The 16,823-nt window shown below is 41.3% G+C and overlaps 1 protein-coding gene across 9 annotated transcripts in view; it reads right to left on the bottom strand.

Moving 5' to 3' along the window:
- Nucleotides 1-16,823, bottom strand: part of Syne2 (spectrin repeat containing nuclear envelope protein 2) — a 321,684-nt gene that overhangs the window by 55,931 nt on the left and 248,930 nt on the right. For all 9 annotated transcript variants that reach the window (XM_078050038.1, XM_078050030.1, XM_078050033.1 and 6 more), the window contains 7 exons: nt 15,956-16,111; nt 10,370-10,522; nt 5,184-5,354; nt 4,020-4,150; nt 2,426-2,630; nt 1,006-1,185; nt 284-412 (listed from right to left, as the gene is read on the bottom strand). In XM_078050038.1, coding sequence (XP_077906164.1) covers nt 284-412; nt 1,006-1,185; nt 2,426-2,630; nt 4,020-4,150; nt 5,184-5,354; nt 10,370-10,522; nt 15,956-16,111 — 1,125 coding nt within the window. The remainder of the gene's footprint in view (nt 1-283; nt 413-1,005; nt 1,186-2,425; nt 2,631-4,019; nt 4,151-5,183; nt 5,355-10,369; nt 10,523-15,955; nt 16,112-16,823) is intronic.

Raw genomic sequence — 16,823 nt, 5'->3', positions numbered from 1 at the left:
TAATCACAGTAGCTGATTTTGGTTCACATAAGTTAATTAATAAGAACCACAAAATAACAGAAAATCTAGGAAAAGTTACTATGACTTTTTACTAAAATAGATCTCCATGTGTTCTACTTTTCTAGACCCTAGAAAAAATAGGGCAGGAATAAATGGTTAGCAAATAACTGTGCTCAAGTGTTAATTAGGGTGGAAACTGATTCTATAGTGCAACAGTAATTAGCTTATTTTTTTCATCCTATGGTGAGTGTAAGCCCTGAGGAAAGACAAATATTGCCAATACCAGGAACGAGCCAGGATTTTCTTCTTTGTCTTGTTGGTAAAGTTTATCCAAATTCTCTTCCTCGTGTATAATGAGGCCTTTTAAAGATTCCAGCCGGTTCTCAAAATCCTTAAACTGTGAGAGAACAAACTAGAAGGAGAGATATTCATTACAAACAGTTTCCATGAGCATATATCACAGAGTTAGCATAGCCTTGGGGAAGGATAAAAGTTCAAGTATTTGCCACCCCCAGCAGCTCATTACTGTCTGAAAAGTTCATAGACCACTAATCTGAAGACCATAGATTTTCACCCAGTGCGTCTGACCTTCATAGAAGGAAAGCTCACCTGTTGAGGGGACCACACAGAGGAGAACCAGCTCTTAGGCCTGCTAGTTTTACTTCTTGTTGCTATTGAGACTTGAGACTGGCACTCCAAGGCCTCTATATAGCTCACACATTAAAAGCTTTTCAGAAAGTGAATAAACAATATAGCAACTGGCCATCCAGCAGCTACTTCTATGACTCAACTGCCCTACTAGGAAATCTAAATAAAACATCACATTTTTAAACTAACACATTCCATTAAGATCTTCCCATGCCCAAGTGATTGAAGACAGAATAACACCGGGTGTTGTCATTCTGCTCTTTCCCTTACGTGCTGTCCAAAAAGCACTCTTAAGAGGGATTGAGATTAGCACATCAATGTCCACGACTACAATTTGAATGGAAAAGTAAGATGAACCTCAAATTCATTTGCTTTCACAAGCAGCATCTTTTCCAAATAAATAGCTCTCCGGAGGGAATACAGTTGACCAGAAAAGAGCCCCGAGGCGTTGGACTCTGCAGGTTGTGGGAATCGGTCCAGGAGGATGGAATTTTGGAGAAAGACTTCTTTTGTCTTCTGCACTTCCTGCTTCAGCTCCTGGAGAAGAAAGAGGAATCATACTTCTCCCTCCTTTCACATCAGTCTCTAGCCCCTGCCACTCCATCAGCATCAAAAAAATCTAGAACTTTTGCCTTGAACTTGTGGGCTTACCTTTTTGTTACTGTTCCTTTTAAGTAGCTGAGAAAGCTAAGATCTCTTCAAATGAGGTGTCTCACTGAACCGTTCTGAAATTTGTCAGTTCACAGCTAAAACTGACCACTGTCCAAAAGAGTTGAGAGATCTAGTTTATGGAAGCTGCAGACCAACTGTTTAGACTCGTGTGCTTGTAGATTGCACACCATTTCAAGAATCATTGTGATCTGGACCCCTTCTCCTCAGACTTCCTGATATAAACGTGGACTCACTTTGCAGAGGCTATAGAATCTCAATCAAGCGGATTTTAGGACTACATTTGGTGATGTTTTGTGTTTGAAATTTCAAGATTTTTGTTTTGTTTTAAAACAACCAATCAGGTAGAAGTAGATTAGAAATATGGCTCAGCTGCATTCCTATGTCTTTAATTCAACTGTTTACTTTGTTTTGATTTGAACATCAGAAGATCCAAAATACCCCTGGTCACTAAGTTTAAAACTAAAAATTATTCACTTTCTGGACATTTCGTAACTCTAATATGAAAAACACCACAGAGGAGACTGTACTGCTCTTAAATATCCTCTAAAAATCACTACTCCCACAGAAAAGTGGCACCAAGTTCATGATTATTTCTAAAACAAGAGATTCCTTAATGGCCCCACTCTGGGGAGACACTTTTCCTTTTTTTTTTTTTTTTTTTTTAATATTTTTAGTTGTAGATGGACACAATACCTTTATTTATTTTTTGTGGTGCTAAGATCAAATCCAGTGCCTCCTATGTGAGAGGTAAGCGCTTCACCACTGAGCGACAACCCCAGCCCACACTTTTGCTTTTATCTCAGACTTTATATAAGGCTTTTGCTTCAGAGATTTAACTGCCAGAGTCAAAGTGTTGACTTAGAACATGGTGCTTCCAGGTCCCTCCTGGCTGCTGCCGGAACCTCTGCTCTGAGCTGCCAGCTGCTCTGTTCCTCTCAGCCCCACACATTCCGCCTCACTGTCAGCCTGGGCACCTGGTGCCTCAGGGCACTTGTCCTGACTGATATCTCTGAGGTCTGTCTTATTTCAAGGTTGAGGCTGTCCCTCACTGGCCCTGTCAGCTGGGCTGACTTGGCTTTGGTTTCCCATTGGGCTCTGTACCCACCTTTATGTCCTGCAGGGCCACTGGCAGGATCTCTGCCAGGTTGTTTCCAGACATGTTGATGTTTGCAAGCTGTTGAAATTTGGCTTCCTGCTGCTCTAGCCTTGCCGTGGCTTCCACATGAGCACTTCGATAAACTTTCCAGAGCTGGAGCAGAGTCTGGGCCTCCTGCAACTGATCTGCAAGATCTTGGTTTACCTGGGTCCACCTGTCAGTGCAATGTGACAACAGGACCCTCATTCCATCCTTTTTCTTATAGCAAAAGTATAATATACACACTCAACTATGAATTTAAGAGTAGGTGGATAAGACACTGCCAAATGCTTTTTAAAATGAATGGCATCACCATTTAATAAACTGCAATATAAACAGATCCAAATCAGGATATTTACTTGACTATAGTATTCAACAAAAGTGACAGCATTGGTGATTAGCAAGAAATATCCACTGTATTATGAATACCTCTTAGGCAAAGGGGGAGAAAGCACTAAATTGTACACCTGATGAAGCTTCTCCATGTGGGAGATACTTCCAATCCACAGAGAGTTTCTTTAAACGAGTCTTAAAATGTGTTTATGTCAAGTAAGTTTATTTTCCAATAAAATCAAAAAGCAAAATATCACTTTTATAAACGTAAATGGGAATTGTTTTATTCCATATACAGTCTATATCTTGCGTTTCTCTCCTATGTGACTTTTAAAAATATATTTTTTTCAAGTTATTAATAAAAAATAATTTTAAACAACTGGACAAAATGGTCTGCAAATAGTACAAGTTGAACTTGTACATGCGGTGGTGACCAGGACTCTTCAAATAGCAACCGTACTACCTTAAGTTGAGGGTGGCCCTGATAACTCTATGTGTAGTTGAATATATTTCTATGCTCCTGCTTACTCCCTTTTCCAATATAGACTGGATCGAGACCTGAGGACATCACTGCAGGGTAGAGAGTTTGATTTCCTTTGTTCAGTACTTGTTCAAAGTTGATTTATTGGAGTGGCTGCATCTGCGTGGAGGAGGAGTGGAGAAGGACCCTCAAGGCGGCTTGACCTCTTTGTCCTTGTCTCCAGCACATTCGCTTTCATATATATGCCCCAAATCAAAGTCTTGCAATTAATGAGGGCCACACACTTTGGAAAGACTTTCATATGCCACAAGCGGCAATTTTTCAAAGAATTCCTTCCAGTCACAAATATTCCTTCCTTTCCACCAGAAATGGCTTCCCCAAGAGATACAACGTTCTTTTTTTTTCCAGCTTACAATGTTTATGGTGATGCTTGATGGACTCCTGCAATCCACCCACCCGGCCCACCCCTTAGTGTGTTTCTGCCACTGCCTCTGATGTTCCTGAGATGGCTCCTGACATTCAGTGCATGCTCTCTGTAAGTGGCTACCCTGGGGCTGTAATTAGGGCATTTTTAGATTCATGTCCAATTACTACAGGAGGCACATGCCAGCCCTCACACGGCATCTAATTGTACATGAACTAGACCATTGAAAGCAGAGGCCAGAATAATATAGAACCAGTCATCTCAGAGGACCAGGAAGACCTTACAAGACCTTAGGTCTATCATTCTGATTGCATCTTAAAGTGTACCTTGCATGAGTGTCTTGGCATTTCTCTTCAATTATTTCAGCAACTGAGGGGCAGGAATCTTTGAGTCTATGAATAACCTCCCGGAGTTTCTCCCAACTCCCTTCGCTGATCTCAGCTTCATCTTGAAGAGACTAAGAACAGAGCAGGAGAGTCAGTTTCAGATGGCCTTCCCACTCCACGGAAGACAGCAGTTCTTGCTTCTCAATGCTACACAATGAGAGCAGTCACACAGTAAAACTTTTTTTTTTTTTTTGCAATGCTAGGGTTGGAACCCAGGACCTTGCATGTCGTAGGCAACTGCTATACCTCTAAAGTACACCTCTAGCCCCACAGTAAAACTTTTAAATTGCAAAATAATATGAACATGGAAAATGAAGGAAAATCAACGTATGGTTTGATAGTTTTACTCTTTTGCTCACATGACTCACTTTAGAATTTAAAGGTATACTTTACGTTTTTGATCCTGGGGATTGCTCCCAGAGGCCCTCTACCACTGAGCTACATCCTCAGCCCTTTTTCTTTTTTGATACACAGTTTTGCTAAGTTGCTGAGGCTGGCCTTGAACTCACAATCCTCTTGCCTCAGCCACCCTAGTCCCTGGGATTACAGATATGTGTCACCATGCCCATGCCTGGCTTTAAGGTATACTTTTTTTTTTTTTTTAAAGTTGTAGATGGACACAATACCTTTATTTTTTATTTTAATTTAATTTTCATGTGGTGCTGAGGATTGAACCCAGTACCTCACACATGCTAGGCAAGCACTCTACCACTGAGCTACAACCCAGCCCCCCAAGGTATACTTTTATTTAATATATTTTTTTGGGGTGCTAGGGATTGAACTCAGGGGCACTTGACCACCGAGCCACATCCCCAGTCCTATTTTGTATTTTATTTAGAGACAGGGTCTCACTGAGTTGCTTAGCACCTGGCTTTTGCTGAAGCTGGCTTTGAACTACTAATCCTCCTGCCTCCACCTCCCAAGCCACTGGGATTCCAGGTGTGTGCCACCAAGCCCCGCTCAAGGTATACTTTTGATATTGCATTAACACACTGTTTGGGGCTTCTCTGTGGAGGCACAAACCCACATGCATCCTTTATTGTTCTTGCTTCCATTTGGAATTTCCTGCCAATAATGCACTGCACCACACTCTGGCTAATTTACCTGAAGGTTCTGCACCTGGCACCTCAAGGCCTCCAGTGACAACACCACAGGCTTGCTGTGTTCCATGCAGTACCCAAATTGGATCGCCAGCATGTTCACTTCATCGTAGAGTTTATCATACAACTTCCACTCCTGTAGCACCGACTGCATGAAGCTTTTGAGCTCACTGACCTATATGAAAAAAGGAAACAGAACTCATTTAGAAAATCCTTGACAAGACATGGTCTCTTGAGAGCCCTGGAAAAGGACAGTGAGCAAGGAATGGAATCCGAGTGCACTGCTCAGGTATACTGTATTAGTTTTCTGGCCTTGGGTAAATTATTTAACCCTACTGTTGTCTTCCTCATCCACAAAAACAGAGATTAATAAAAGAAAAAACAAACAAACAACCCCCGCCCCAATAGGATCTGTGAAAATGCTCTAATAACTGCAAATATGATACCTTGAACTTGGGTCTGATTATTGCAAAGTAGTTACAAACTGGTGAGAACCCTGCCCTAGCCAAAGGATGGGAAAGAGCAAAGTTGGACAAAAGGCAAACAGTGGGTCCATTTTATCCATTGGTATGTTTTGATAGTGATGAAAGGGGTTGAGCATTTTGTTGCCAATCAAAATGACTTTAGATACGACTGTGAGTAAAAGGATACAATTCAATGATAAAAGACAATAACCAAACTGAAGAATAGGAGAAGGACTTGAGAAGACATTTCTCCAAAAGGTACACCCATGGTCCATAAGCACTTGAAAAGATGCTCCACTCCATAGTCATCAGGGAAATGTCAATCAAAACCACATGGAGATATCAATTTGTATCTACTTTGATGGCCAGGATCAAAAAGTCAGATAACAACAGGTGAGGGCGTGGCAAGAATCCTCACACACTGCAGGTGTGGATGTAAAAGGATGTAGCCACTGTTAAAATCCATTCCACGGTTCCCCATAAAAGACAAACAGAAGCTGGCTGTGGTGGCACACACCTATAACCCTAGGTACTTGGGTGGCTGAGGCAGGAGGATTACAAGTGTGAAGCCAGCCTGGGCAATTTAGCAAGACCCTGTCTCAAAATAGAAAGAAAAGAAGGGAGGGGGGAACTGGGAACATAGCTCAGGACTTGCCTTGCATGTACAAGGCCCTGAGTTCAATTTCCCAGTACCACCAAAATGAAAAAGTCAAATTACCACTAGACCTAATAATGGTATTTGTAGATACAGATTCAAGAGTACAAAAAACATATATTTGCACAAATGTTCATGGCAGTGTGGTTCCTAAGAGCTAAAAAGTAGAACTAACCCAAACATTTACTAACTGGTGAACAGATGAACTGCATCTGTTCTATATAATGAAATAGTCAGTCATAAAAAGAAATGAACTACTGATACAAACTACAATATTGATAACCTTGAAAACATGCTAGGGGGTCAGGGTATGCTGAGAGATAGAGCAAATGCTTAGTATGCAGGGGCCCTGGGGATCCTCAGCACAAAAAGAAAGAAGAGTGGTGTGGTGAGGGGGGAAATCCTCACCAGGGTCGTTTTTTTCTCAGAAACTGAGACCTGCATGGGTGGCAACTGCCCAAGGTATCCATCGGGTAGTGGTTCCAGGACATCCCATCAGAAAACAAAATCTAAGGATGCTCAAATCCCTTATGTAAAGGGACGCAGTATTTGCACATAAGCTCTGCACATCCTCCTATACAATTTACACTATTTCTTGATTACAGATGATACCTAACACAATGTAAATAGTTATCTAGGGAATAATAACAGGGGGAAAAGTCTGTATATCTTGAGTACAGACACAATTTGTCCCCCAAATATTTTCAGTCTGTAATTGGTTGACTGTGTGGATGCAGAGGCCAGCCTGTCCCAGCTCATCCCCGAGCCCACAGGTGCACTGCTCTACAAGGATGGCCAGGTGCATGCTGTGCAAGGTGCTCACAGCTTCCATGTAGAGAGGTGGTGCCTCCCAGGGGCCCCTTTTAATACTGCACCTTCATGGAGAAGACATGGTATGTGTGGTTTGAAGGAAAAGAAGAAATTTATTAAGAAAAACTCACTACAGCAGAAAGAAGAAGGAGAAATGTTTTCAAAATGTGAAAACTGGGATCAGCCGTAGAGTAGCATTTATTGAGCACTGATAGGCATCGTGGTTGAGGTAAGAAGAAATGAGTAGGTCTTATCATGCCCACTCTGTAGATCAGGAAACAAAGGCTTAGAGAAACAACCTCCCCAAGGTTGATATAGACAGACAATGATGTTATGAGGATCTCTTTAAAACCGTGACCAGAGTCCTTGCTCTTAACATAAGGCTATATTGACTCTGAACATCTTACGGATGGAGGATTCCAACTTATACCCTCTGTATTTTAAAAACAATACTTTACTGAGATACAATTAACATACCACACAATTCACCCATTTTAAAAGCACAATCTTCATAACTAATTTTAGAATATTTTTCTTTCCTTTGGTATTGGGGATTGAACACAAAGGTGTTTCCCAGTGAGTGACATCTCCACTTCTTTTTATTTTAAGACAAGGTCCCTCACTAAGTTGCTGAGGCTGGCTTCAGACTTGCAATCCTCCTGCCTCAGCCTCCAGGTTCTCTGGGATTACAGGTGTGTGCCACCATGAAGAACATCTTCTGTCACTCCAAAACCAAAAGCCCATGCCCATTGGCTGTCACTTTTCCCAGCCACTAATCTACTTTCCACCTCTACAGATTTGCCTATGCTGGATTATTTCATATAAGTGGAATCATATGATATGTAGTCTTTTATGACCAACTTTTTTCACTTAACATAGTGCTTTTAAGCCCCTCAATGCTGTAAAATACACTGATACTTCACTCCTTCTTATAGCTGCATATTCTATTATATAGACATATCACATTTTATATAAACATTCATACATTGATAGATAATCAGTTATTTCTCCTCTTTGGCTATTATGAATTATAGTTATGAATATTCATGTACAAGTTTTTTGTTTTAATTTCTTTTGAATTATCTAAATCTGATGGAATTGCTGAGCAGATGTCAATCTACCTAACCATTAAAGGAACCATCAGGCTATTTGCCTATGTAGCTGCACCATTTGACATCCCCGTGAACTGTGATTGAGGGTTAGTTTCTTCCCATCTTTTCTAACACTTGCTGTTGCCTTTGTTATCGTTATCCTCACAGATGTGAACTGGCATTTCATTGTGGTTTTGATTTTCATTTCCTTGATGGTTAACGTCATTAAGCATGTTTTCATGTACTTATGGCTATTTGTATTATATTCTTTTTTGCAGTACTGGGGACTGAATCTAGGGATTTGTGCAAGCACTCTGTCACTGAGCTATATTTCCAGTCCTTTTTTTTTTTTTTTTTTTTTAATTTGTTTTCAGACAGGCCTTGGTAAATTGCCCAGGCTGGCATTGAACTTGTAATTCTCCTGCCTCAATCAATTTATCTATCTTTTCATATCATATCTAGAAAACCAGTCATGAATTGGGTATAGTGGTGCATGCCTGTACTCCCTGATACTCCAGAGGCTGAGGCAGGAGTATCAGGGATACAAATTGATACAGCCTGGGCAAGGCAAGACCCTGTCTCAAAATTAAAAAATAGTAATAATAAATAAAATAAAAAGGGACTAGGGATGTAGCTCAGTGGTAGAGCACCTCTGGATTCAATTTCCAATACTGAAGGAGAAAAAAAAAGAAACAAAGATTTTTTAAAAAGTCATGAAGATTGATACCTGTTCTAAAAGTTTTACAGTGTTAGCTTTTATTGTGTCCTTGATTCATTTTAAGTTAACTTGTGTATATGGTGTGAATGTGGGTGTCTGGTGGTGCCAGTGCCTTTTTGAAGATTTTTCCCATGAATGAATCATCTTGACACCCTTGTTAAAAAAAATATAAATGAACTGTACAGCGAGGGTTTTGAACTCTCAATTCTATTCTATTTACTTGTCTGTCCTGATAGCACTATTATCTGCGTATTTGTCATATTACCTCATTTCATTTTCCCCCTCTATATTTTTACATTGTAATTCACAGTATTATGATTATGTTTCCTCCGCTGCCTGTGAGATCTTGGAGGGCAGGATTTATTTTTTTCTTATCTTACTCCTGGTAGTGAGCACAGGGACTCACACAAGATAAGTTTAACAAACTACTGAGCAAACTCTTCCCTATTTTTCTGCTGGAGTCCTGGGAAGGGAAGGAGGCCGGAGGCTGCTACAGGTCTCATTCACGCAGCTTCTTCCCAATTCCCTCGTGGAACTCATGGTTGAAAGTCAGTTTTAGCAGACGACAAATAACCCACACTGAGGATTGTGGGAGAAACATGGACACACCTGCAAGTGGTTAGTATTTACAGCTTGTCCCTCAGTTGCTAGGAAGTGCAGGCAGCCAGGTTTGGAGTTGCCTGGTCTTTCCCTCCATCTGGGGACTTTGACGTGCCTTTCATAAGATTACCAGGTGTCCAGCACACTCTTTCCCTCTGTTCTTTTATTTGGGGGGTGGGTGGGTGGGTGGGAAGGGGGTGGTGATACCAAGGGCACCCGACCACTGAGCCACATCCCCAGCCCCATTTTGTTTTTTATTTAGAGACAGGGTCTCACTGAGTTGCTTCATGCCTCACTTTTGCTGAGGCTGGCTTTGAATTTGGGATCCTCTTGCCTCAGCCTCCTGCACCACCATGCCTGGCTCCCTCTATTCTTACTCTTCACTACTGTGCTGTGTTTTTGCCCTCCTCCAGAGTTCTCTCTAAGCTGACCATGCTCCTAGCCTACAGAGGCTACATGACAAGATCAGTTCCTGAGGCACTGCCCTGTGTGTGGGGAGCCTGAGCTGCTGCTTCATAGCTGCTCCTGTGTATCTGTCTGGGAAACAATGCCAGATGCTCTGTTGGGTTTGGGGGATAGAGACATTTGTGTCTGCATGAGTACATTAGACAAAACAAGGACAGTCAAGTGGATTTCCTGCCTGTCAGTGATGTCAGGAGCAGTGGCTTTGCCTCAAATTATTCAGCATATAAAATAGGATTCGAAAGGCTTTTCTCCATTTCAATCTTTCTCTCAGAAACTTTTTGCTTTTTAGTATAGAGCATGTCTTCACAATTAAAGAATAATAACAACAACATTTAAGGTATAAGAAGACTATGTGGCGAGAAATAGCACACTAAATGAATCCAGCACCTGACGAGTCACATTGTCCCGCTTTTGAAGCAACTTGTGGATTCCAGATGCTGCATCTTCTAACAGTGGAATTGCCCCACTTTCCAGAGTCAGGTAGCTCTGCCTCAGCTCATCCAATACTTTGGATTTAATTGCAAGTTGATTTTCTATATCCTGGAAGGGCAAGAGGAGAAGGTTTTCAATGCACAATACACAAAAGAGTGAAATATAAGAGGAGTTAAATCTTATCAAGTTTAAAAAAAAAGCCAGTGGAGTGTATAATTACATGACATTACATCAGAGAAGTTTTAATCACAGTACACTCAATTCAATTTTATATTCCATGGTTCTACACGTAGAAGAGTCTAGGCAACAAGTCTTTATCCTAGAAAGAACCTAGAAAAGCAGGTCCTCGCTGCACACCTGCCCTTGGCTGGCTTTTTGGCTGGGCCAATGTCATCAGCCCCCTAGTCCATTCCCCTTTCTCATCTGGATGAGCGATTCTCCATGCTGTGCACATCTGAGAGAGCAGGTGACACCACAGGCAGGAACATGCTTTCCAATCACAAAGCCTCGTGTAAGTGAAGGTCATAGAATTTACTGGTAGTTCAGTCAGTAATAGCTTTACTATCTACTTATACCTTTTAGTCTATTAATTCACTCATAACGGCACCCCTGACCTTGTCCACTATTTTATTTCTTTGTGTGTGTGTGTGTGTGTGTGTGTGTGTGTGTTTGTGTGCATGCATGCTGCAGACTGAACCCAGAGCCTTGTGTAGGCTAAGCACGTTCTCTACCACTGAGCTCCACCCTGCCCCTTGGTCTACTCTTTACAAACATAATTCCAGAAACCATCAGGAGCCCTCTGCTACAAAGGAGATCATGGACCCAGGAGTCTGAAAACAGCTAAAGGGGGCCAGCAGCGAGATTGCCACTCTTCCCAGAGGAAGGATGGATAGAGGTGCTTATACACCTCTCTCAGGACTGGGGTTAAAGACCAATTTGGAAAAAGTTTAAACTTTTAATTTATTATTATTAGAGAATTACAAACTTGCTATAGAACATTAGGAAAATACAAAAGTCCTTTGGCATTCATAGCTCTTATTCTGAGTTCCTTTCAAGTCTTCAAATGTACAAATCTGGGATGTACATGGGCTCACTTTCTTCAGCATTGTCCTGGATTTCCACCCAGGTATGTGTGATTTGAATGCATGGCCTCCAATTAGTGACCCTTTGTTCAACTTTTCTCTCTTGAAGACTGTTTTTAGCAAGAAATAGGGCTTTATAAAATCTTAATCCTTCAAAAGACTCACTGGGTGGGTCCACAAGGAAAGAGGAACCTGAGCTCCTGGCAGGCGTATGGGTGCTGGGCAGGCGTGCTGTGTTTGTACCCTGCTGAGGGATTAGTACCCTGGACTAGTCTCACAGTGTGGTACTGAAATTCAGCCCACACAAAGCTGCCACCTGCGTGAGCCTTCAGCTTATTCCACAAACTTTTTATTTTTATTTTTTTTAGGACCAGGGATTAAACTCAGGGGTGGTCAAACACCAAGCCACATCCCCAGGCCATTTTTTATTTGGAGACAGGGCGACAGCCTTTCTACCAGCGCAGCCCTGAGAGGGACTAGTACCATGGGAGCATACTTCCAGGCATTCTGTTTAGGGACTAGTTGTGAAAGCACCCAACAAACCGAGTGGCTTCTCTGAAACAGCTTTGCCAGTGAGACTCACTGAGCCAGTTCCTCTAGCTCTGCCAGCCTCTCTATCACCAAGCATCCTCTATCACCAACGTGGAGCTGACTTCTTTCCTAGCACAGGGATAGCTTGAAACATTTTTAAAACACCAACTTGCCCTCCTCCTTAAAAGCTCAACTAACTAAAGATTTTGTAAAAACACTTACATTTGCTATTAAGTTGTCATATTTCCTCCATATCATAAGTTAATGAAGAGGAGGACTATTGAGTAGAAACAGAGGGAAAAAACACAGAGACACACAAGAACACCAAAAAGGTAGTATAAATAATAACTGTGGTAACAATAGCACGTGGAGACACACACACACACACACACACACACACACACAAAGCCGTTCTTGTTTGTTTTTCTCCTCAGAACAATCTGGATTTAGCTGAGTGATCCTATAGTCTGACCTTGCAACACAGAGGCCTACCAGGACTTTTCAAGTTTGCTAGTTCCCTGCTCCACTGGTAAATAAATCCATTTTACTTTAAGTCCTAACGTGCTACACTCAAAGGGTGGCATCAAGATATCTGTTGATAATCATGGAGATTCACTAGAATTTATAAGTCCAGCCGTGCTTGTATCATTCCTGGAGAATTGGTGTTAAATATTTTTTAAATACCTAAATTCCTTTGAAATGATCATGAATGAACTTCTGTGAGCGGTGGGTACTTATGGTACAGCAGCATCAAACTTGAGAGATTAATAATCGTATCTCAGACCACCTCATTCTAACCAACTCCGCAGTTTTCCTTACTAATAATATAATATGCCAAACTCGGCCTCTTCCTATTCATCTCGAACCATTAGGAGCCCTTCAGAATGTTTCAAGCCAACACTAACTTAAGTATTAACACTTCATAAACACCATCCTAAGGTTTCTAGAGTAAAGCCACTTTAGCGACAAGCTTCCTGAACTGAAAGATTCTATCCTGGGATCAGTCATGAAATTATTATCATTTTATTTCCTATAATCAATGAATAGAGAAGAAAAGCAAAAATGACTTTTGCATGAAGCACACTTTTAGGTCTTCTAATACATGGGCTCAAGCAACTCTAAGCACCCATGAGTTTCCCAGGCAGTGACAGGCTTAACTGCATGCTAAGTAGCAAGCCTGCCCTGTGAAACCCCCAGTCTAGTTGAGGACAGACAAGTAGACAGATGAGTTCAGTACAGCCTCAGACACAGGGTGCTACCACAGGCCAGGGAAGCTGATTTCATTCACATACTTCCATCTCTACCTTATTTTACAGCCTTTTATAAAGATGCACCTAAGAAAGCGAGGTAAGGACATTAAAATAGGAAAACAAAAGCTAATGGAAAGTGTGGGGGCCTGTGGGAAGGTGTATAATTGGTGAGCCCAAGGTGAGATCAGGGTGTTTTGGCTGAGTTCTGACAAAGACAGAGGAGAGCTTGTGTGTGGATGGTGGTAGGAGAGCCTTTGAGGGGGTGTCCAGAATCCTACAGTGAGCAGCAACATAGTGCAACAGCACTGGGGCCCAAACTTTGCCCATAGTTCAATGCCACATTCAGGTGGGGACTGACAATGGATACTGATGGCCAGGCACGTGTGCAAATTACATGTGAGGGAAACCATTTCTGATGCAACCCAATACAACAAGATATGCACACGCCAGGTGGTCAGAGTGCATTTGAATTAGGAAACCCTCATTTCAGAGAGGGCCATCAGAGTGCTCTGAGTTCAACGTCTCAATTAACGTGAGTCATTTTGCCAAGGAGCACAATGAATGTTAGAAATGCTTTTTACAGGTAAAATTAATGGGTTATCAAATAGCATGATGAATATTAGAAATGGGTTCTCACTGGTTACAATTATACATACCAAGGTAGGTGGATTGGCTAAACTACTGTGGACACAATTCTCACCCTTACTGGAACAGAACATAACTGCACATAGCCTGTTCCCTTCACCCTGGTGACAATCCCTAGAAGAAGTTCCTGTGTGGTTCTGTACCCAGCCTAACCTCCAAGGTTGCTGGATGCTTACCATTCCAATACTGGATTCTTGTTTCTGGAATGCTCACACGTATGTCCTTCTTGAGCAAGCCTGGGGCACCATAGGGCAGAGAGAGTTGGGCTTCCTAGAACATTGTATGCACTGCCTTTGTTTCTTGCCAGTAAGTATTTCTACAAATGGTAGAATTTAGTCTGTGTTTTTCCAGTGCCAAGGATCAGACCCAGCACCAGTGTTCTGAGATTTACTTAATTACAACTTGGTGGTGAGGTTGCAGGGAGAACAGCTAAACTGAACACAAACTTGTTCAGAGGTTAGTGTTATCAAAACAAAACAAGAAGACTAAGAATTGCAGAAGGCTTGTTTGCTGTTAGGTCTGTAGGGTAAGGGAAGGTCAGAGAGGGGCCAGAATGCCACCTGAAGCATTTGAACTTCATTCTATGGGCAACATGGAGTCAATGAAGGACTTTTCAGTGGGGCCATTGCTGTGGCCTTTTGCATTTCAGAAGTATTGCTCCACCTTGGTTTGAAGAATGAATCAGAGAGAAACAGACGTAGCTGTGGTAGGACAGGCCTGTGACAAGAGGGGTCTGGACTAGACCAGTCTGGACAGATGTGGACCGACTAGAGAGTAGGGGTAAACTGGGAGGACCTAAAGAGTTACTGGAGGTAGAGGCAAGGATGAGAGCTGCTGCTGGGCTTCTGGAAAGGATGGCCAGCAATAGGCTGAGGAACAGAAGCGTCCCATGGAGGAAAGGTGTGGCATCCAAGATGGCTACAAGAAGACTAATGTGGAGATGGAGGGTAGAGGTTGAGAACAGGATGAAGAGAATTTGGAGGGCTGGGGCTGTAGCTCAGTGGGAGAGTGCTCGCCTCGCATATGTGAGGCACTGGATTCGATCCTCAGCACCACGTAAAAATAAAGATATTGTGTCCAACTACAATTAAAAAAGAATTAAAAAATATAAGATAATTTGGAAAGACCTCCTCAGGTGTTCCCTTCCCTCATTTTACATATGCACCATCTGTAACCTTCACAGATTTGGGATCTGACCCAACTCTCCAGCTCCATAGTGACAAATGCAATGCTTTCACATAGTAGGTACAGAAGCAGCATAGTGTGTGCCATCCCCAGCCACGGCAACAGTGGAAATGGTGAGTGTCCCAATAGGGTGGTGCTAAAGGAGGATGAGTCCACCCTGGGGAGAGGGTCCCTCAAGGACTATGTGACTTGGCAGACAGACAAAACCCTCATACCCAAATGTGACTCAGACACAGGTTCCAAGGACAAGTAGTTCTTTTAAGACACAAGACAAAATAGGTAGAAGAAAATTTTCTTCTGATGAAACACAGAATAAAATACTAAGAATGATAGAAAATTCAGAGTCATTTTGCTAAAGTTGGACAAAATAACAAAACCCACAAAAACTGAAAAGGGGGCACCTAAATCAAAATTCCCTGTCAATATATGCCCCCCCCCTTAAGAGTAATATTGCAACCTCTTGGAAACATTAATAACCATGAAAATACCTTCTTCTGATTATGTAAAAATGGTACTTGGCCATTATGTAAAACCTATAACTAATTATCAAGTTTATGTAAGAAAGTAAGTTATGCCACACACACAATGGCAGTCCCATACAGCCAGGCGTTTGGGGTCTAACCATTCTGGGTTTGCAGAAGGACACTCTGTGTTCCTAAGCACAAGCTTTACAACAGAATCTCCTAACATGCCTCTCTCAGAAAGCTACCTGTCACTAAGCAACACCCAACTGTAAACACAGGGGAGCTTGCAGGAGTGTCCAGAAACTACAGCACTATCCTTCAAGGCCAGGCTTAGGACCCTGCAGCCCAACCCTGCCATGTGGAGGGTGCTCAGCCCCTCCTTACCTGACAGTCCAGGAGCACCTTCTCGATGGAGATCACACTTTCCGGTTTTTGTAAAGTTTTCAGCTTCTCTTCTTGTGCTTCCAACCAGTTTTTCAAAATCTGCATTTTGTTTTCATTCTCAGTGATGCTTTCCAAAAATTGTTCTAAATGTTGTATCTATAAATGATAAATAAAATTATTATGAAGGGCTGGAATTGTAGCTCAGTGGTAGAGCACTTGCCTCGTATCCATGAGGCACTGGGTTTGATCCTCAGTACCACATAAAAATAAATAAAGATATTATGTCCATCTACAACTAAAAAAAAAAAAATATATATATATATATAATTAAAATTATTATGAAAACATTCTTATTTTAAGTCCCATGCTTAAAATGTATATGGCATGATATTTTATTTTAATTTTTAAAATTGATTTTATTATTGTTATTTAATACACGACAACAATGGAATGCATTACAATCCTTATTATGGTAAGATATTTTAAAAGGATTTTTTTTTCTTCTCAAATTTCTAATATTTCACATATTAAGATGTATGAATAATTTTGGAATAAAGATTCATCAGTCAGGAAATTGGATTTAAATTCCTCTTTAAAATTAAAATTTTAAATTTTAGAAATTTTATATTTAAAGTAAAAGTTAATCTGCTGAGATAACTGGCTGTTTCAGAGTTTCATAACAACTATACAAAATAACATTAGATTGCTAACATTCAATATTTTTTCTTTGCATTCTCTATAAATATACAAACTGTTTCTGGCAATTTTCTTATTCTGGAGTCTCTTACAGTTGTTTAAAAATTTCTACCAATATCAACAATCTCACAATTCAACAATGTGATTAAAAAATCAGTTTTTATTTTACTAA

Source organism: Ictidomys tridecemlineatus, chromosome 5 (assembly GCF_052094955.1).
Source record: "Ictidomys tridecemlineatus isolate mIctTri1 chromosome 5, mIctTri1.hap1, whole genome shotgun sequence".
Classification (NCBI taxonomy): Eukaryota; Metazoa; Chordata; class Mammalia; order Rodentia; family Sciuridae; genus Ictidomys; species Ictidomys tridecemlineatus.
This window is presented reverse-complemented; position numbering and strand designations above follow the sequence as displayed.